Raw genomic sequence first — 22118 nt, 5'->3', positions numbered from 1 at the left:
AGTAAACAAGCCCTGTTTGTGCACGTAGTCACTCATTTCTGACCCTGGGTTTTTCATTGTACTAGCAAGAGGAAGTCAGTTTTGTAACTACTGAGCCTGGATCTATCCAGAAGGCTTTGCCTAAAGCCCTCTTGAACAGAGTTCTATGGGAGGCCACTGAAAAGGGCATGGTAATCCAAAGCTGGCATTTTACTGCAGTATTTCCTCCCATGGTTCAAGGAGAAAATAACCTTAGTGGGACTTTCTATTTAAGAGAGGGAATTTGTAAGCAATTCACAAGTAATATTTACTTTTAGAAGTCAAACACCACACTGCTAATCCTGTCAACAAATATCTTCAATGCATTGTCTGTGTAACTTTCAATTAAAGTAGTTGTAAATGTCCCCTCACTAGTATGGCTTCTCTTCCCATGAAGTCATAAGACAAGAAAAAAGTTGAAGGCTAAACCAAACAACATTTCCCACCTTGACATTTACTGAAATATACATTATAATCCCAAATCCTGTTACATTCAGTTATGTCATATGCTGTACTTGATTGTGAAATGTCAAAGCTTGCTTAAACTATTTTAATATATCTATCTGTCTTAGGTATTCATTTTTGTTTTGTTTTTGGTGCTGGTACTAAGACTTGAACTAGCCTCTCATTCAGTTTTTTCCATTCGTGGATCACACTGCCACTTGAACAAGGCCTATCCAGTCCAGCATTTTGCTATTTAATTGGGAGATAGAGTCTCATGGACTTTTCTGTTGGCTTCAAACACTTGCTCCTTAGATCTTAGCCTTCTAAGTAACTAGGATTATAGGCATGAACCACTGGGCCTGGCTTTCCTGTTTTGTGCTTTGAGTTGAGGGCTGTAGTCTAGAAGAAGAGATAGAAGTCTGAGATTGCTGCCAGCACTTTTCTATTACATTGCATACCCAAGAGACAAGAGGGCAGGCAGAGAATAGGGACGTTACTGAGTTTTTAAAAATTCTGCTTCTTGCCTTCTTTGGGAAAACCTTGTTGTATTTAAGCCTTTGCCAATAGAGATTGTAATTTTAAAAGTTTATTTCATATATGTAATCTCAGGAGATTATTATCTAGGGAATTTTTATGCATTCCCAAACTATTAGATTATATATGATGAAAAATTATGACCAAAATATGATATTTCAGTATGTTTTATTCTATTCATATAATATATAAATTTGGAAACACTTGTTACCTAATTAGACTAGTTTTGCCCATTTCATTTTCCCTTAGTAATAAGACTCCCAATTTGGAGGTTGAAGCCATGGCTTAGATAGTAGAACACTAGCCAAGGAGTGAATGCATCAGATACCCCGTTCAAGTCCCAGTCTCAGACCTAAGAAAAGAAAAAGAAAGAAAGGGTCCCAATTTACTTCCTGTGCCAGACACTTAGCAGGGAAACTATATTTTTTGGCCTCCTGAATTGCATCTGACCAAATCCTAACCAATGAGATGCAAGCAGAAGTTGTTGGCCAGCACTTAATATCATCCAAAACAGAGCACTCTCTTTTCTTTCCCTCTTTCTTCCTTCCTACCTTGGCTTACAGACATGAAAGCAAGGCTATAGTAACCTTTGTGACCATGAGCTCACCTTGAGGATAGAAGATGCAATATGATAGCAAAAGGGAACATTGAGTGAACATTGAGTCTCTGACTTCATGGAGTGCCCACTTTTGATCTTTGTTCAGCTTTGAGAAGATGGCTGAAATATTTGCTTTTGACTTTCTAGGTTTCAAGCAAGTGATTATATCAAGATAGTAAAATTGTAGACCTTGTTAATGATGCTAGATTCAGTGAAATAGACAGTGAGATGTCTGGAGATCGGGTAAAATCCCATGAAGTACTGACTACAAAGTAACTTCCTGTGCTTATTTGGTAATGTTAATCCTCAAGCTCATTGTTTGTTGGGAATGCCTTGAAATTCAATGCAAGAATCTTTAAAAGAATCTTCAGAACATGCCTATGAAATTGTAGCTGCTTAAAGTACCATCTGAGCAGGAATGTTGCATTTTAAAATGCAGCGCCACTAAAATGAGCCAGAATCTGAGAAAAAAAAAAACTTACAGGTGAGTTTAGAGCATTTTGTAGTGCCAGATAACAAGAAGTTGTCAGACTATTGGAGTCTTCTCAGAAGGATTTCAAAGCCAGTCCAAGTACATGCCACTGCAAAAATGGAGTTGTTGATAGTTGTTTGAGAGTGTCATGCAGCAAATAAGTTAAAATCTCCAAATTAATGATTGTTTTCAAGAATTAAAAAGGTGGGGCTGGGAAGGTGGCTCAGTGGTAGAGTGCTTGCCTTGCATGCATGAGACCCTGGGTTCGATTCCTCAGCACCACATAAGCAAAAAGAAAAAAGCCGGAAGTGGTGCTGTGGCTCAAGTGGTAGAGCGCTAGCCTTGAGCTGAAGAGCTGAGGGACAGCGCCCAGACCCAGAGTTCAGGCCCACAACCGACCCAAAAAAGGAATTAAAAAGGTTATTGACCCTATTTTAAGGGAGCTAAGAGATCACTGTGGAGCAGAACCCCCTTACCTTCTTCTAGACCTGTACTGGGGCTGAGCTTCTGCAACTACATTCAGGTGGCTGAGGGTTTTCATCACTCCTAACCTTGAGGAGCAAGTGTAGGGGGTTGTCAAGAGATTTTGCCTTGTAGGTCAGTCCATACCTGCCATAGTGAAATCAACAGAGAGTATAAACTAAAGGTCCTACCACCCATACAAGAGCTCAAAGATTGGTATGGGTGAAAGCCCTCATCCCTGTGAAACAGACTCAGGTTTTTCAGGTTTGACCTGCATCATTGTCAAACTTGGAATGGGCCTGAGGACTTGAAATGCACAGGTCACTGAAGCTAATAGACTCAAATGAACCCAGCTCAGCATCAATCTGGTAGCCAAGGAAGTATCTACCACCTTGAGCAGTCTAGATCAGTGCTTGCAGATGGAGCTGAAGAGCATCATTAGGCACAGGCAGAAATGAGTTCCTTGATAGAACAGATTCATTTCTCCCTGTTGCATGAGGAGCTGTAGTGTTAAAATGGGCATCATGCACCCTGAGACTGTATAGGTCCTTGTGGCTCTGAGTCTCAGGTATAGTCCAGCTTAGTGTCAGCCTTGGGGGCCAATGGACTGTCTTCATTCACAATGCCCAACCTTGGGCAAATGTAGTATGGAGGAAAATTCTGTTTGATGGGAATGGTGCAAGGTAGTAAGCAGTAAGATTTTGCCTTGCAACTCAGTGCTAGGGAGGTCAGACCTAACAGTGAGCAGATCCTGATGTTCCTCACCCACAACCTAGTGTTCATAAATAGAGCCTCTAGAACAGCCATGGTGTCGGGTAGAGATAATGTGGTTTCAGTTTATCAGACTTCTAGCTGGCATAACCTGTATCCGATTCAATCAGTCTTGGGCTATGGATTCACCTCAGCAGTGGGCAGCCTATAACAGTGTAAGACTGCCCTACCCAGGGATGCACCAACTCTGGAGTGCCAAGGTAGGCTTATAGTGCAGTACAGTGTTGTTTTCATGGCCACAGGGGAGTATAAAAGCCTAACTCTGAGTCTGAGTTCTACACAGGATTCTTCACAGAACGAGTTGGCATTTCTTTCTGATCGCAGTTCAGAAACCATGGATTTACACCTTGGGCCTACTCTGGCACTAGAGAGATAATTGTAAGGACAAACATCCACTATTAGTTATTCACCCAGTTTGTGCTGAACATCTGTCAGGGATAAACCTGGGTTCAGATCACCCACTAGGGCTGAAAGAGTGACAGCACACTAACTACAGTATCAAAGTGAAGCTAGACTTAAAGTGGCACCTGGTACAGAAATAGCAGAAGGTACAAACAGGCTTAGAGGACATAACTGATCTACTTACATTTCTGGAATGACAGACACATTCAAAGCCAAATTACAAAATCTGGAATAAATACCCAATCCTTCAATGTTCAAGTGATGTCATGTATCAACAAGCACCAAGAACTTTCAGGGGACTATGACTTTATATAACAATCACAAGGTGAGTAATATGGTTGAATTCCCTGATAGAAAATTCCAAGTACTTGTTTAAAGAAACTCAGTGAGCCTCAAGAGACCACAACAAAATTACAATACTTTTTTTTTTTTTTTGTCGGTCATGGGGCTTGAACTCTGGGCCTGGGCCTCAGCTTTTCAGCTCAAGGCTAGCCCTCTACCACTTGAGCCACAGTACCACTTCCAGTTTTCTGGTTTATTGGAGATAAGAGTCTCACGGACTTTCCTGCCTGGGCTGGCTTTGAATGGCAGTCCTCAGATCTTACTCAGCCTCCTGTAGCTAAGATTACAGGCGTGAGCCACCAGCGTCCCGCTACTCAACACTTTTAACAGAAAAACTTAATGAAGATAGAAGCAATAAAAAAAATTCTTTGGACTGAAAATATATTAAGGAAAATTAAAATACCGTTATTATATACGAAGGAAAATTGAAAACACAGTAGAAGGATAGCAGAATAGATGAAACAAGAGATAATTAGTAGGCGTAAGGCAGGCCATTTAAAGACACACAGTGGGGGGGAAATATTGAGGAATGAAGAAGGTTTAAGAAACTTTGATATAGCATTAAAAGAGCAAACATTTAGGCTATTGGATTCAATGCTAAATGGTTACTTAGAAAGCTTATTTTAATGGTAACAGAAAATCTAGAGAAGGTTACAGGTTCCTAAATACTGGAGGATTAAAAGTTACTCAACCAAGTATACTGCAAGATATAATCAAATTCTCAAGGTTAAAGATACAGAGCAGATTGTCAGTATACCTAAAGAGAAAAATAAGTAACATATAAAGATGTCCCAGTTTACCTTGACAGCAGATATGGCAGCAAAAACCTTCAGGGCAGAAGAGTATGGCATGAGATTTTTATAGTTTTGAAGGACAGCTAAGAGGAAAAAAAGAAAGACTCCCATACAAGAAAAAGGTGAGCATATATGTTCACCAGACTAGTTAGACAAGATATGCCAAAGGGAGTTCTTTTAGATGACAACAAGAGATGTTAGTAAGAAGAAAACATGGGAAGGAATAAAATTCACTCTTACGGAGTACTGTGAAAACAAATTCATAATGCTCTAGTATTAAGAATATAATGAGTAAAGCATATATTTAGAATTAAGACAAAAGAGACTTAAAAGTAATACTGCATTAACATTTTAAGAGATAGGTAATATAGAAAGATGCAAATAGGACCTCAGAATGAAGTACACATATAGACAATTTTTAAAAATTAATATTTGTTCTTTTCTTTATGGTCATGTTGTATTGTCAACTTCTCAAATGGCTTGTTTTAATCAAGATACACTTTTAAAACCACAAAGCAAAGAACTTGCCGTAAACAAATCAAAACCAATAAGCAAGAAATCAAACCATGCATTAAAGGCAAACCTGATAGTTATACATGAAGACTATAATATAAAGATAAAGTTTGAAAGCAACTACAGTAAACAAGTAGCAAGATGATTACACTGAGACCATACCTATCCATAATTATCTAAATATAAGGGGATTAAATTACCTAATTAAAAGCCCTAGAGTGCCAGAATGGGTAAAATAACAAGATCCAACTACATACTGTCTATAAGAAATGAATTCCAACTTTTTTTTTCAAAAACTTTTTTATTGATTTTTTTTAAATGTTGTACAGAGGGGTTACAGTTACATGAGTAGGGTAATGAGTACATTTCATAGCAAGCATCGTTACCTCCTCCTCTATTTTCCCCTTACCATCACTTCCCTCCCCACCTCCCCAACTCATCCCACCCATCCCCACCCCAACATTGTAAAGTTTGTTTTCAGTATAGTGTCCTGTACACTCGTCATCACAATGGGTCAGCCTGCATCCTCATTTAAGTGTTCTGCAATATCTTTTCCCCTCCCCAAATTACAAAAATATATATACAAGGTTCAGAGCAGAGCACCAGCATCAAATCCAGTGAAAACAGGGGTTATACATGGGGGAAGAACATACAATAGAAACAAAATAATCACATAGTGTATTGTAAGTACATTAAAAACACTAGCAAGCAAGAAAGAAAAAAAAAACAAGAAAACCTCTTGTGTCCCTGTCTTGGGGTACATTTTGCTTAACATTATCGCTCATATGGTCGTATGTATATAGCCTTTAACCTACTCTGCTTGTCCTAGACATGTACTAGTCACTGCAAACAAGGGAAACCATGGGACCTATGTTTCTTTGGGCCTGGCTTACTTCACTTAATATGATTTTTTTTCCAAGTCTTTCCATTTCCTAACAAAAGAGGCAATGTCATTTTTTCTGACAGAGGCATAGAATTCCACCATATATATATATATATATATACCAAATTTTCTCGATCCATTCATCTACTGAGGGGCATCTGGGTTGGTTCCATATCTTAGCTATGGTAAATAATGCTGCTATAAACGTGGTTGTGCTGGTAGCTTTAATATGGTCTTGTTTGCGATCATGTGGGTAAATGCCCCAAAGTGGGATTGCTGGGTCATAAGGGAGCTCTGTGTGGAGTCTTTTGAGGAACCTCCATGCTGCTTTCCAGAGTGGTTGAACAAGTTTACACTTCTACCAACAATGCAGTAGGGTTCCTTTTTGGCCACATACCCTCCAGATTTCTTTTATAGTCATTCTAGCCAGGGTGAGGTGGAATCTCAGAGTTGTCTTGATTTGCATTTCTTTTATGGCTAGAGAGGTTGAGCATTTTTTCATGTGTCTGTTGGCCATTCTTAATGAATTCAACTTTTAAGGACATACTTGGACTGGAAGTAAAGGGATAGAAAAAAATCCATATAAATACAATACCAAAGAAAGAGTAAGTCGCATAAGTTATATCAGATGAGATCAACTTCAAAATCTGTAAAAAGGCACAAGGAAGGACATTAAGTAATAATGATAAGGGGATTGATTGAGCAAGAGGAACAGGCAGTTATAAATATATATGTACCAAATATTGGAGGATTCCAGTATTTCAATATAAATAGCAAATATTAATAGACCTAAAAGGAGAAATACACATGATTACAATAATAGGAGATTTTAACATCCTACATTAAGGAGTGCAGATTTTTTTCAGACAAAAAAAAAGCAATGGAGCAGCAGAGTGAAATTGTACCTAGACCAAATGAACTTAACAGACATCTACAAAAGAGTTCATCCAATTACTCCAGTGTACATTCTGCAAGATAGATTCTATGCTAGGACACAAAATAAGTTTGCTTTTTGTTTTTGGCTTTTTTTTTTTTTTTTGCTGGTCAACGGGCTTGAACTCTGGGCCTGGCCGCTATCCCTGAGCTCTTTAACTCAAGGCGAACACTCTACCACTTGAGTGCCATGGTACCACTTTGGTTTTCTGGTAGTTAGTTGGAGATGAGTCTCATGGCCTTTCCTGCCTGGGCTGGCTTTGAACTGCGATCCTCAGATTTCTGCCTCCTGAGTAGCTAGGATTACAGTGAGCCACCAGTGCCCAACATAAAATCAGTTTTATTAAACAAAAAAAAATGAAATAATATTGGATCTCTTTTGTCATAATGGTTCAGTATCACTAGAAATCACTAATGAGAAAAACTTTGAAAACTACACAAATTTATGAAAATGAAACACTTCATTTTCATAAAACTACTAGGTTAAGGAAAGAATCAAGAAGGAAAGTTAAATGTTTCCTCCAACAAGTGAAAATGGGAATACAACATACCCAAAAGATCTAGAAAAATGCAACACTAAGAGGGAAGTTTGTGGTCATTAATGCCTACTAAAATGTCAGAAGATTCACAGATAAATAATCTTTGTCACTGTCAAGGAACTAGAAAATCAGAACATACCAAGCTCAAAATTAGTATAAGGAAAGAAATAATAAAGACCAGAAAAGAAAGAAATGAAGTGCAAAACATAAAAACAATATAAAAGATCAGCAAAATGAAAGCTGGTTCTTCAAAAATGTAAATAAATCCAAGTGCTAGAGGCTCACACCTGTAATCCTAGCTAGCTACTCTGGAGTCTGAGATCTAAGGATCCTGGTTTGAAGCCAGCTCAGTTAGGGAAGTCCATAAGACTTTTACCTCCAATTATACACCAAAAGCCAGAAGTGAGGCTATGGCTCAAGTAGTAGAGAGCTAGTCTTAAGCATAAAAGGTAAGGGATGGCTTCCAGACCCTGAATTCAAGCCCAAGATTGGCTTGAAAAACTATGTAAACAAAATTTTCAAACCCTTCAACTAAGAAAAAAGAGAAAAAACAAAAGTCAGAGATGAAAACAGAGACATTGCAGGCAATAACATAGAAATGCCAAGGATAACTAGAGAGAATTATGAATAGTTATACGACAAAGAATTTGGTAACACAGAAGAAATGGACAAATTCTTGGATACCTATGCTTTATCAGGACCAAATCATACAATACCTAATTATAATTGGATAAAATAATACAAGCCAAGAATAAGAAACTCAACTTCTAAGGACATACATGGACTGGAAGTAAAAAGATAGAAAAACAATCCATCCTAGCAAAGCGAAAAAGCATAAACACTACTAATAACGAATGAGTAACAAGCTAGTAATGGAAAGTCTCCCACCAAAGGAAAGCCCAGGACCAGAAACCTTGTACCATCATCAGGCCAAGCAACATCTGAAAATAAACTGTGCTGACTATAGTAGCATGTGCCTGTAATTCTAGCACTCTAGGGGCACAAGGATCATGAATTTGAGGCAGACTAGGCTACACAGAAAGACTGTGTCTGAAAGTACTGAAAAAATAAACATAGCAAGACCTTGTCTGAAAATACTGGAAAAAAAATTTTTAAGGAAGAACTAATATGTGCTCATTTTTAAATTCTCCAAAATTTCAGAAGGAAATTGTTCCACATTGATTCTATGAGGTCAGCAATAACAAAATCAGACAAGTTCACAACAACAGAAAGCTAGAGGTCAATTTCCTTGATGAACATAAATGCAAAAATCTTTAATAAAATGCTAGTAAATGTAACAAAACAGCACATTTAAAAGACTGTCTGCCATGATCAAGTAGGATGAATCCCATTTGGCTGTTAGTTTGAGCCATCCAGCATTAAAGCACATTGAAATGTACAGTTTCCTATTACATAAGGAGACCTGAGTCTGTGCCATCCAAGTCTTACTTTCCTGATGACAGTTTCCTTTGAGATGACTTGCTTGAGAAGCAGTAGCTATTGAGGTGTTTTAATATATGTAATTATTATCACCCATACTTTCTAAATTCTAGTCGTAGTTCTAAATGTGGTTTGTTTAGAAATAGCATTTTAATCTCAGTTCTTCCAACTCAGGAACTAAACATATGAGGAAGTGTTCAACACCCATAAAGGAAATACAAATCAGAACAACTCTGTGATTCCATCACACTCCAGTTAGATTGACCCAACATCATGAATTCAAACAACAAATGTTGGCAGGAATATTGCACTGTTGGTGGGAATGTAAAGTAGTACAACCACTCTAGACAGCAGTCTGGAGGTCCCTCAAAAACTAAACATAGATCTTCCCTGTATTTCAACCATACCACTCCTGGTCCTTTACCCAGAACATCGAAGGCCAGGATACTATAAAAACATTTGCACCTCCTTGTTCATTTCTGCACTATTCACAATAGCCAAGTTATGGAAACAGCCCAAATGCCCTACAGTGGAAGAATGGAACCAAAAAAAATGTGGTACTTATATACTGTAGAATTTTACACAACCATTAGAATGGTATTGTTGGCATTATGTTATTTGCAGGGAAATGGATGGACCTAGAACAAATCATGTTAAGTGAGGTAAGCCACACTCAGAGAGACAAACAGTAAATATTTTCTCTCCTATGTGGAAGCTAGAACTAAAATACACTGGGACATGATAAATGATACAAGTCTCTAGGCATTCACACAGTAAGTTCAAAGGAACATACTCTTAGGGCAGGAACACAAAGGCTCAGTGCCTATGTGCCTCTGATAGTTTATCAAAATGAACTGCAGGAAATGGAAACAAAAGTTTTTCTTTATTTTTGTTTTCTTTTTGTTCTGTTTGTTCATTTATCTGTCTTTGGGAGAGTAAGGGGGTCACAGAAATGGAGGGACACAGGGTGAACAAATACAGCAGTGGTACTCAGTAGACACAATATTGAAAATGAATTGTATAACTTATTTGTGGGACAGGAGGGAAAAACTGGGAGAGAGCAAGAGAAGGGTGACATTGTCCAAAAAGAAATGTACTCATCACCTGACTTATGTAATTGTAACACCTTGGTATATCACCTTTATAACAACAATCAAAATTAAAATTTAAAAACCTAAAGGAAAATATATCTTCTTGAAAGTTCTGGTCTTTTCTCCCTACTTCTTCATAGAGATGTGAATAAAAAGTGATTTCCCTTTCCTTTTAAAGGCAGCAAAAGTTCCCAGTCTCAAGTGTGGAGTGATGAAGTAAAAGAGACTAGCAGACTAGACAATTGCAATAAAAAGCACAACTGGCTTTAAGTAGACATTGATTTTCAGTTAAGATTACCAACCTAGCTTCAAATGTTGGTATCTAATGCAGATTGGAAAAAAAAACCCACTAAACTAAATTTTGGGCCAAATGAAACCCTGTGAATTTATAGACAGACTAGAGCTGTCTGTTCCCTTTTCCTCATCAAATTTGGCCTTGGCCACTCCTCTCCCCGGGGCACATGTGTCCTGGCTGCCCGGCAGCCACTTGAAAGGTAAGGGGTGGCTGAATCCTGATACGATGGCCATTTCCTATCCCAGTTGGTAGAAGTAACGATAGACCTGTATTGCCTGCTTTTGTCCAGGTTTCTATGTTGTGAATCTTCCCTGGAAGGTACTATACTGAGCAGGGCAGATGGACTGGATGAGTTATCCAGTCCTTGACAAAACAGACTCCTCTGACCTGACTTTAACCTAAATCATGCTGCTCTGCCCCTGTTATTCCCTTGGAGTTGAAAAGTCAATCGACTCCCTAAATTCCTAAGTTACTAAACAGCAAAGTCAAAAATCAAATGTGTGGTTCTGACTCCACCGAGTGGATTTTTCCAGCAACTGAGAGGAAGCAATATCGGTGTGGCATAGCATCCTCAAAGAAGAAGCCAGACTTTTACTGAAAATAAAGCATGCAGGATAAAACCAGTTTTCAAGACAATTGCTTTATTTTTATGAAATTAAAAAATGAGCTTAGAATTCATTCACCATTAAAGACTCTTAAAAGTTTGGGAGTTGCATTTGTCAGAATTTGGTAAATTTTATTTAAACTGAAAGAAACAGGCTAAGCTTGGTGGAGTTCTGTATTTCTAGCCTCTTCTGAGCAACATTGCTTGTCCAGTACTGCCAGCTTTTGCTTATGCTTTGGTTATAGTTTTGGCTTGGATTCAGGAAGGTACCAGTGCCAGAGTCACTTAATAGTGACATAAAATTCCGTGGTTTTTTTTCGGTTTTATTTAGTGTATAAAGTAAGTAACAAATTAGGTTATTTCTTAGAGTGGTGTTCCAGTGAATAATGTTGATATATAAACTTACGACATTGATATATTTTTATAAATGGACCAAGGAAGCACTGGAATATTAAAGCTGCAAGGTTTTCTTTCTCCTTCCTGTTTCAGGAGGAACACAGAGATTACCACGTGCCATCGGGATGTCCTTGGCCAAGGAACTCATCTTCTCAGCACGTGTGCTGGATGGCCAGGAAGCCAAAGCAGTGGGTTTGATCAGCCATGTTCTAGAGCAGAACCCGGAGGGGGATGCTGCCTACCGAAAGGCCCTGGACCTGGCAAGAGAGTTTCTACCTCAGGTACTCCTAACTAGAATTCTGGTTAATTGGCCATAAGAGTCTCACAGACTTTCCTATCTAGAGAACCTCCTAATGCAGTGATGAAAATAGTGGTCATCTTGAATACCTGAGGTGCAGGTCCATTACCTGCTTTCCAACTAAAGGAGGACATGGTAGCTATAAGACTAAGAATCTGCCAGGTATGGGTAGTGAATGGCAAAATTAGCCTGTAGGATTAGCTACTCAGGAGGCTGAGAGCTGAGGATCTTGGATCAAAACCAGTCTGGGAAGTAGAGTTTGTGATATTCTTACCATCAGTTAACTACCAAAAAAAAGCAAAAGGTGGAACTGTGGCTCATTAGATTCCAGAAAGCTAGCCTTGAACCAAAGAAGCTCAGGGACAGTGCCAATGTCCTAAATTCAAGCCCCAGTACAGACACCAAAAAAAAAAAGAAGCCAACTAGAAATGTACATTGGATCACCCTTAAAATCCTTGAGGATTAAAATTGATTAGAAGATAACCTGAGGAAGGTTATATGATAGCCACATACTGATAACATTTCACCTGCCAGTGTTTGACACATATGACATAACTCCCTAGGAAACTGTTTTAGTTTGTTTACTGAGTGTTCCCACCTCAGTCATCTTGAAGAAGACAGCATTGGGTAGGGTAAAGTACCCTCACATCACAGCCCAGTGAAATATAATTTCCTAGTAAGTAAGGAGACCTAACAGCCTGTTGTACTCAAGTGGACTTTCATTGTGATGCCTGCATTTGAGATGACCAGCTTGAGAAGCTGCAGTTGTATGTTATGTGATGTTATGTGTTTGCTTGCTGGAGAGTTTAGCATTCAAGCACAGTACATACTTCCTCACAAATACACTGAAAAGATCTAGAACATTGTACTTTTTATTCAAGTTTTAAGGATTTTTTTTGTTGGTCATAGAGCTTGAACTCAGGGCCTGGGTGCTGTCTGTGAGCTTTTATGCTCAAGGCTCTATCACTTTGAGCCATGATACCACTTCTGGTTTTCTGGTTAATTGGCCATAAGAGTCTCACAGACTTTCCTATCTAGTCTGGCTTTGAATGGTAATCCTCAGGTCTCAGCCTCCTGAGTAGCTAGGATTACAGGCATGAGCCACCTGTGCCTGCCTTAAGGAACTGTTTGTTCTATCCCTTAGATACCTTTTTCAAATATCTTTTGAAATCATGGATTAAAGGATTTAAACTTAACAGGAAGAGTCTTCTGCTGTGTAAGTGATGAATGATCATGCTTTTATCCTAATGGAGCTAGAAGTTTTTATAGTACCCCTAACCATTTCTGGAGCCAAGGTAAGTTTTTCTCTAACTTTAGGTCACTTACCTCAAACAAGATTTATAACCATGGTGGAATATCATGAAATCTCTTTCCAAAAAAGATGCACATTGCCCTTACATTTCTCTAGTTTCTCTCCAGTGTCTAAAGATATTCTTGGCCTTCAGCCTGAGAACTTTTGCTGCTCTGTTATGATAAGCTGTCCTGAGAATGGCCAGACCGGCTGCATTGCGGAGTTGCTTTCTAAAACCACAGTGCCAAGTGCTGATGCTACTCTAGTCCTTCTTAAATAACTTACGAGCTGTTGGCTCTCTAAGGATGGAGCCCTTTTAAGTCATTCTCCATATGAGTTAGCTGGCATCTAGCCTTCTACTGAGCAGAGTCCAAGGAAGTATCATTGAATTGGTGGGAAGAGAGCAAGGAATTTTTTTAACAGCTTTATAATGACTTTCATTATAACTGTGGTATTTTCACCAAAATATTAAGGAAGGAAGTATTCACCTAAAGAGAAATTGAAGTACAGATGACAGAGGAAGAAAACGGTACCTGAACATTGGTATAGTGACCTCCTTTGGCTTAAAACTTTATGATGAAAGCATCTCTCATTTGGAATCAAGGGCTGTGTCTAAGAAAAGTCTTGGCATCATTCTGATGCTGGATACTCCCAGCTGTAATTGGTGTGAGCACACTCAGGGCTTCAGAGCTTAATGTAGAAGGCTCATCAACTCGTTAGCATTTCTTCCCAAGCCATCACTGTCCACGTCACCCTGCATGAGACCAGGCAGCACCAGCTACCTCCTTCTACCTCCATTTCTCCCACTGCCAATGTGACATTGAGCTGCACACCCCTTGGGAGTAAGCCAGCATCCTTCACTATCCTGGACGAGTTTCATTACCTCTCATCTGAAGGATGCTCCTCTGAGAATATTTATGGTTAATATTAACTTTTCTCTGGGTTGGATGGATGGGAAGAGTTCAGGGACTTCAGAAAATGTTTGGCTTGTAAAAACTACATGCACAAGTTACCCAAGCATATTTGAGTGGAATAATCTTAATTTTACATTGGTTACTTTGTTACTAAATTATTGTACTTTTATATAAGTAAAACCCTCCATAAGATTATTATTTCTAGAAAATATAAATAGATCAGATTTGATCATGGAAATACCTGTATATGAAGAAAAAGAAAGGCATTTTTCATGAATTCATCTATTTCTCCATTCTCTGACTAGAGCCCTGTTCTTGTGCCCTTTAGAACCTATTTGAATTTAACTTTTCAGTTCAAACTATGAAACTGAATTCACATTTATTATGTGTGAACAAGATTTACACATTTAAAATGAGATCAGTGAACTAAATTCCATCTAGAGAGTATTGTCTTCAATAGAATAGCTTAGGAAGAGGTTGTCTCTTGCAGGACATGGGTTATGTTGCCCTTCTCACAGAGCATATCCAATTCTTCCCTCCATGACCCAGGATGCAGCTGTATTAACCACTATACACCATCATATCAGTAGCTATCTGTGATAAGGGAGGGAGGTACAGACTGCATCTGAATTGACTAGGACCAAACTCCACCTTGATCAGCAGTATGGTTCTGAGGTTCTTTGCTTTTCCCTGCTTAGCCTCCAGGGAGAGTTACTGCAGAATGTTAGACCTTCAACTGAACTTTACTGATACCTTGGAAGATGTAATTGCGGGGTAACAGAATACTGTGGAATCTAGGTAACTTACCCATTCAACACAATTGTTATAATTGTGTAATTAATACCTTGCAGAGCTCCATAAAGAAAATTTTCATCTGATAGCTCTGTCATGGAGATATCAGATCTGTGGTGCTGCTACAGATTCAACCCTGAGGTGTATTACATAATTTGTATAAATAGTAACTAAAATTGGCTTATTTAATTTGAATTTTAGGGACCTGTTGCAATGAGGGTGGCAAAATTAGCAATTAATCAAGGGATGGAGGTAAGTTCTTTAACCTTATTATTGGAATGAAGAGAAATTTAATCCAAAAGAATGAAGTTTGAATATCTACATAGTTTTTTAGATTTCCATATTGCAATGTAATTGTTTGAATATTTCTGTTATTGAAGATGCTAGGCTCCGTTTAGCAAGTATCACAACCACAGAATTCGGATTGTACTGATGCCCTGCAGCTATGACATGCTTGTTATTCTTGCCATTGAGTTAATAGACTTGTAGACTACTCATTCATAGAATGCCAAGACCAAGAGGCACTGTGTGTATTCTCAACATCACATTATAAAAGAATCCCCGGAGGACTTCCCAGCTCCAAGCTGTATCCAGCTCTTTCCATCTTCAACTTTGCAGTTTGTCTTCTAAGGGAAACATAACCACGTAAACCAGAACCCTGGGCAAGGATTTGGCAAGGGACAGAACAAGCTCCTGATGAGCTTCGGGTTTCTACTAAGAGCAATTGTATTTTAGTTAAAGGATTTTTCGTTACAGGAATTTTGAAGAAAAATACTTCCCTGCAAGCACAAGAATCACCAATACAAAAGGAAAAAAAAAAAAGAACCACAGTACTTCCACAGTTTTATGCCAGTAGAAAAGCTTCAGTTTGTTTGCAATAAATGCAGTTTTGTACATCTAAAATTATTCTATTGTGTTTTATTTCAGTATGTTCATAATAGTACCCATTAATAGAAAACATCTTAGATAACTCTTCCATGTACCAGGTTTTATCTGTAGCTATTACCTGTTGCTCTAAAATTGTTTTACTTCATTTAATCCTCATAATACCCTCCTCCCTCAAGTTTGTGTTTGCTACTATCTGTCAGCTCTTTGTTCAGATATGCCTGAGAAGCACAGGAAGGTTATACCTCTCCCACATTGCACAGCCAACAAGTAGTATAGTCAGGCAGGAAGTGAACCCAGGAAGCCTACTCCCAGATCTCATCATTCTTCTGATAAGTTGTTCTATATTAAAAGATTCTTTTCTTTTGTAAGTAGACCTGTTTAATTTGAATTTATATTGGATGTACCATATTGCAAAAAGTTATTTCTTCTTAAGTTAATTCATTTTATTTTTTAATCCCCAGGTCGACCTAGTAACAGGGTTAGCCATAGAAGAAGCTTGTTATGCTCAGGTATGTAATTCAGTCACGCGTTCAATGGGCAATGCAAATGAACTACGTTACTGAGCAAGATCACCTTCCTCACCACCATTCCAAGGTTGGGGGAACAAATGTTAAGATAGATTGTTTCGGGCTGGGAAGGTGGCTCAGTGGTAGAGTGCTTGCCTTGCATGCATGAGGCCCTGGGTTCGATTCCTCAGCACCACATAAGCAAAAAGAAAAAAGCCAGAAGTGGTGCTGTGGCCCAAGTGGTAGAGTGCTAGCCTTGAGCTGAAGAGCTGAGGGACAGCACCCAGGCCCAGAGTTCAGGCCCCACGACCAGGCCCCCCCCCCAAAAAAGATAGATTGTTTCTTCCTTTTGATTGTGGCCAACTTTTATGACTGATTCTTTTCCACAGATGATTCATCTACATAATTTAGAAGCTGTTATAACTTGGTGCCATTTGGCTGTAGTACTTTGTCTAGGCTCATGCCTTCTTTGCCAGTATAGACTTCACTTCTTATCCTGTGTAGAGAGGTGACAGAGGGGTATGGTGTGAATGTATATCTATCATGTGGTAATGCTATTTGACACTCTGGCTTTTTCTCTCTTCTTTTTTTTTTGGTCAGTCGTGGGGCTTGAACTCTGGGCCTGGGTTCTGTCCCTCATCTCTTCAGCTCAAGGCTAGCGCTCCACCACTTCAGCTATAGCGCCACTTCCTACTCTGGCTTGTTCTGAGGTTTCATCTTGGAAGTTCACTAATGGAATTATATTTATACTTATTATAATTATCACTATATCTATATTTATTAAATACAGGTTAGCAGGTTTGTTTTGTGAGAAAGAGCTTCCAACCAAGAGCCTTGTATATGACAGGCGGGCCTACTTAAACTTGAGCTCTAGCTCCAGCTGTTTTTATGGAAAAAAATGTATTTCTTTTTCTTTTTTTTTCTGAAAAATAGTAATTTTGTTTTAGAGAATCTAAAACAAAAGCATTTCGTTCTGCCCTTTCACAGAGTTTTTAGAATTACATGATGAGATCATAAGTTAGTTACTCTTTGTCTGGCTGTATATCAATCACTCACCAATGAGTGCATGCCATGAGTGCCACTTCCAGATTTTAAGTATTTCTGACTTCAAAAAGTTTCACCAAGCATTTAAAAAGAATTCTACTTTTCTACAATGTCTTCTAAAAAATGGATGCATAACTAATACTTCTGACTTACAACATGAGGTCATCATTATCCTACCCAAAAGAAATACTAGAGAAAGATATTACAAGAAAGGAAGACTATAGACAAATGTCTCTCATGAATATGACCTAAAAAAAAATCCCTTGAGGTAGTTTCAGAAGAATTATATGCCTAACCAAGTGCGATTTATTCATACATACAAGGTTATTCAATATTGGAAAATCAGTCAGTGTACTCCATCGTATAAACAAGATAAAGAAGAAGGTGTATGGTCTTACCAGTAGATAACAAATAAAAAGCATGGGCTGGAGGAATGGCTTAAGTGGTAAAGCACCAGCCAAGCAATTAAGCTGAATAAATATGAGACCATGAATTCAAACTATGCTGCAAAAAAAGTTTTTGATAAAATCCAGTGTTTACTTATGATAAAAAAAATTCTCAGCAAACTCTAAATGAAGTAGACCATCTTCAACTTGATAAGAACATGCTTATCAAAAAACAACAACAACAAAAAACCTGGCTGACATTGTATTTAATGATCAGAACAAAATATGGTTGTCCTCTCTCTGTGACTTTTCAACATCATATATTTGGAGTCCTATTATGCAGTAGGAAAAAGAATTAGCAGTTGTACTGGTTAAGAAGGAAGAAATATACTCACAGACTGGGTTGGTTGTATAAGTAGAAAATCTCAAAGAATAACAGCCTTATCTTAATGACAGCAAGATTACAATCCAGGTTAATGTACAGAAGTCAGTTGTCTTTATCAACCAGCAATGAAAAATTGGGATTCAAAATTAACATTATAATAGCAGTCAGAATAGAATAAAGCTTAGGTATAAATCCAACAAAATATGTACATGAGCTATAGGAAAAGAAACTACAAATCTCTGGTAAAAGAAATCAAGATCTGGGGCTGGTAGCTCAGTGGTAGAGTGCTTGCCTTGCATGCATGAGGCCCTGGGTTCAATTACTCTGCACCACATAAGCAGAAAAAGCCAGAAGTGGCACTGTGGCTCAAGTGGTGGAGTGCTAACCTTGAGCTGAAGAGCTGAGGGACAGTGCCCAGGCCTAGAGTTCAGGCCCCATGATTGGCAAAACACAAAAACAAAGATCTGCTGGGTGCTGTTGGCTCAGACCTGTAATCCTAGCTACTCAGGAGGCTGAGATCTGAGGATTGCAGTTCAAAGCCAGCTCAAAGTCTGTGAGACTCTTACCTCTAACAAACCACCAGAAAACCAGTTTTCTGGTGGCTGAAGTGATACAGCACTGGCCTTGAGCTGAAGAGCTAAGGGATAGCACCCAAGCCAGAGTTCAAGCCTCATAACCCACAAAAAAAAAAAAAAAGAACAATTAGGAGCCCTGAAGTAGACCCACACAATACAGTCAGCTGATAATTTTGAGAAAGAAGCAAAAGCAGTTCCATGGAGAAAGGATAGTCCTGAAGACAAATAGGCCTAGAACATCTGAACATATACATACACAAGAATGCATCTTGCCAGGCACAGGAGGCTCATGACTGTAATCCAGCTGTTTGGGAGGCTGAGATCAGAGGAATACAGTTCAAAACTAGCCCAGGCAGGAGAAAGCCCTTGATACTCTTAACTCCAATTAATCACCAGAAAGCTAGAAGTGAAGTTGTTGCTCAAGGGGTAGAGCACTAGCCTTGAGTAAACAAAGCTCAGTAACAGCAGCCATACCCTGAGATCTAGCCCTAGAACCAGCATACACAGGTATACACATGTTCACACACACACACACACTCACACACTCAAATGCATCTAGACACTGACCCTGCACTGTTTACAGAATGAAATTCAACATGATCAAGTATAATAGGTTTTTTTAGATATAAATAAAAAACAAAAAACTTAATATTTGACTTCATTAGAATTAACTGCTCAGTAAAAATCATCACTAAAAGGGTAAAAGATAGGCTGAGAAAATTTTTGTAGAACACCTATCTTGTATATAAATTATTACAACCATATGCTTATGATGTTAAGAAAAAATTAAAAGTGCACAAAAGATCTAAGTAAACACCAAAGTATGTACACAAATGGCAAATGGTCGGTCATATGAAATGTTGCTAGAACATTTATCATTAAGAAACTGCAGATTGGGCTGGGAAGGTGGCTCAGTGGTAGAGTGCTTGCCTTGCATGCATGAGGCCCTGGGTTCAATTCCTCACCACCACATAAGCAGAAAGAACCAGAAGTGGTGCTGTGGCTCAAATGGTAGTGCACTAGCCTTGAGCTGAAGAGCTGAGGGACAGCGCCCAGCCCGAGTTCAGGCCCCATGACTGGCACACGCGCACGTGCGCGCACACACACACACACACACACACACACACACAAACACAGAAACTGCAGATTAAACTATAATGTTCATATAACCTGTTAGAATGGCTAAAAATTCAAAGCTGAAATCAGGTGCTGACAAGGTATGGTGCTACCATTGCTGCGGGGGTTGTTAAATGGTGAGGCCACATGGTGACAGTTTGGGAGTTTCTAATAAAGCCAAATGTATCTTCACCACATGAGCTAGCAGTGGTGGGTTTTGATATTTATTACTCAACTAATTCAGAAACTTACCTCCATACAAAAACCTGCACACCGTTTTATTATAATTACTAAGTCTTGTAAGTTGTAGGTAAAAAAATATAGACAGTGGTGTGTCTGTAGAATATTGTAATATGCAATGTAGTATTATATAATGATAAAAAAGATAAGATCTATGAAACTACAAAATGCCATGAAGGAACCTTTAATACATGTGACTAAAAAGTTTCAGTCTAAAAACACTATGTACAGTGTAATTCCAGAACAGTGGAATTCTGGGAAAGATTTTGAGTGACAGGTTAGGAATAAATAAGTGGAACAAATGTTGTTTAGGGCAAAATCTGTGCTGCCGAATCCTAATTTTTAAAATTAGAATTGAAATGGAAAAAAGCTATTTGGAGTAAAGATAATTCAGTCACATAATTACACAAATAATCAATTGACTAGTAGATTTCAAAAGTTTAGTATGAACTTCTGATTAGTTTTCTTAGATAATACTTGCCAAACTATGATGTTCTGTTTTTAATTTTTGGTAATGTTTTGCTTTTCTTAGACCATTTCTACAAAAGACAGACTTGAAGGTCTTCTTGCTTTTAAAGAGAAAAGGCCCCCTCGCTTTAAAGGCGAATAGGAGGCAGAAGTTCATACAGTGCCGCTGTAATGAAGGTACTTCTGGAAGTACCTTCCAATTCACCCTATGCCTCAGCCCACGGACCCTCCATGACCAAAGTGAGGAGCTGCTCATGTCCCGAGCTCGCGTCTAGAAAGACCATCCTGTACTTCCTGCCAAGTGTATCATGTCATAGTCATTCATATTTATAAGGCTAGTAGTGTACTGTCAGAAACATTACAATTAGGTATATGTTTTTCAATATTTCCTGCATATGAGGCTTTCCGTTCTTAATTTTTTAATGTGAATAATTTATATATTGCACACTCTAGGAATAATATTGACTGTATGTCTACTGTACTGCATTAAGAAAATAAAATTATTTCTGTATACCAAAAATGTGAAGTTATACCAAATAAAGTTTCTAGGTGATTAGATACATATGAACAAGTACACATATGTACATCTCAACTAGAAAAATGAATTGATAGATCTTCTGAGTGAAAACTACCTAATATGAATAAAATAAGTGAAAACAACCCTTGGGAGCTTTTCTTTTACCCCAACCTTTTTGAATTGAATACATCATTGCCTGTTGGACTTGTAGAGAAATTTTTTCATGCTGATTTTATCAGGCAGCTTCCTTACTTAGTCTTAGCCTACAGAACCATCTTAATCCAATCAGACTAATCAAAGAGTGGTCCCTGGCCCTCTACTGTGTAAAGGGCTGGCTGATTGACATAAGAAAAAATGGTACCCCAAGGTTGGTTTGGGGTCATGATATAGAGTGTCCGTGCACTGATGGCTCACACTGTAATCCTTGCTACTCAGGAGGTCTGGAGGTTCAAAAAATCTGTATGAGACACCATTTCCAAAATAACCAGCAAATAGCCAGGCTGGCAAGACAAGCCAACCAGGGTCTCTGAGTTTTTGAACCCTTGTCCACAAAAGTAAATGAGTAAGTAAATAAATAAATAAAAAAAATGGAGATTATCCTTTGCTTTCGTGCCCCCTTCAATTTACATTGGATTTTGTAAAGGAAAAAAAATGGTGAACATCACAGCCCTTTCTCCTATTAGACATGAAGAAATGTCTCGAGGAGTTGGGTGTGGGCCTCGGGGAGGAACATGGCTATGAGATATGGGAATTGGAAACTGTGGGGAGCTTACTGAAAACGGAAGGTCGACAGTGCTCCCAAATACCTGCAAATAGCTTTGTTGATGTGCATTTTGTCTGGGCAGAATGATGAAGTGGTACCCAGACATGGGCTGGGTCATGCCAAAGATGGAGCTTGCCTGTGGGATTCTATCAGCCAAGAAGGCCCTATTCTGCCTGGTTCATATGCTCTTACAACAACATCCTGCCTCTTCCTCTCAGCACTATGTCCTTATCCGAGGACTTCATTGCTCTTAATTCTCAAAAGCTTTGACTTTTAATTTGGGACTTGAACTCTCACCATAATTCTAAAATTCCAACAAGAGTCAGAAGTGAACCAGCCTGCAAATGACTGTCAGTTGCTGCTTCTTCCAACCAAAGTGGGAAGGCTGGCTGTCTCTACGGAGG

The 22118-nt window shown here is 38.6% G+C and overlaps 1 protein-coding gene across 1 annotated transcript in view; it reads left to right on the top strand.

Annotated features, from left to right (window-relative positions):
- Auh (AU RNA binding protein/enoyl-CoA hydratase) overlaps positions 1–21094 on the top strand; it is a 154248-nt gene extending 133154 nt beyond the window's left edge. Inside the window, exons 6-9 of the mRNA XM_013026432.1 lie at positions 11625–11812; positions 15028–15078; positions 16176–16223; positions 20499–21094. Of these exons, the coding sequence (XP_012881886.1) occupies positions 11625–11812; positions 15028–15078; positions 16176–16223; positions 20499–20576 (365 nt within the window). The 3' untranslated portion in view covers positions 20577–21094. The remainder of the gene's footprint in view (positions 1–11624; positions 11813–15027; positions 15079–16175; positions 16224–20498) is intronic.
- The last annotated feature ends 1024 nt before the right edge of the window (positions 21095–22118 follow it).

The sequence above is a fragment of the Dipodomys ordii genome, unplaced genomic scaffold (assembly GCF_000151885.1).
Source record: "Dipodomys ordii isolate 6190 unplaced genomic scaffold, Dord_2.0 Scaffold93, whole genome shotgun sequence".
In the NCBI taxonomy this organism is placed as follows: Eukaryota; Metazoa; Chordata; class Mammalia; order Rodentia; family Heteromyidae; genus Dipodomys; species Dipodomys ordii.
Note: the sequence above shows the minus strand (reverse complement) of the source record. Positions and strands in the feature narration are given on the sequence as shown.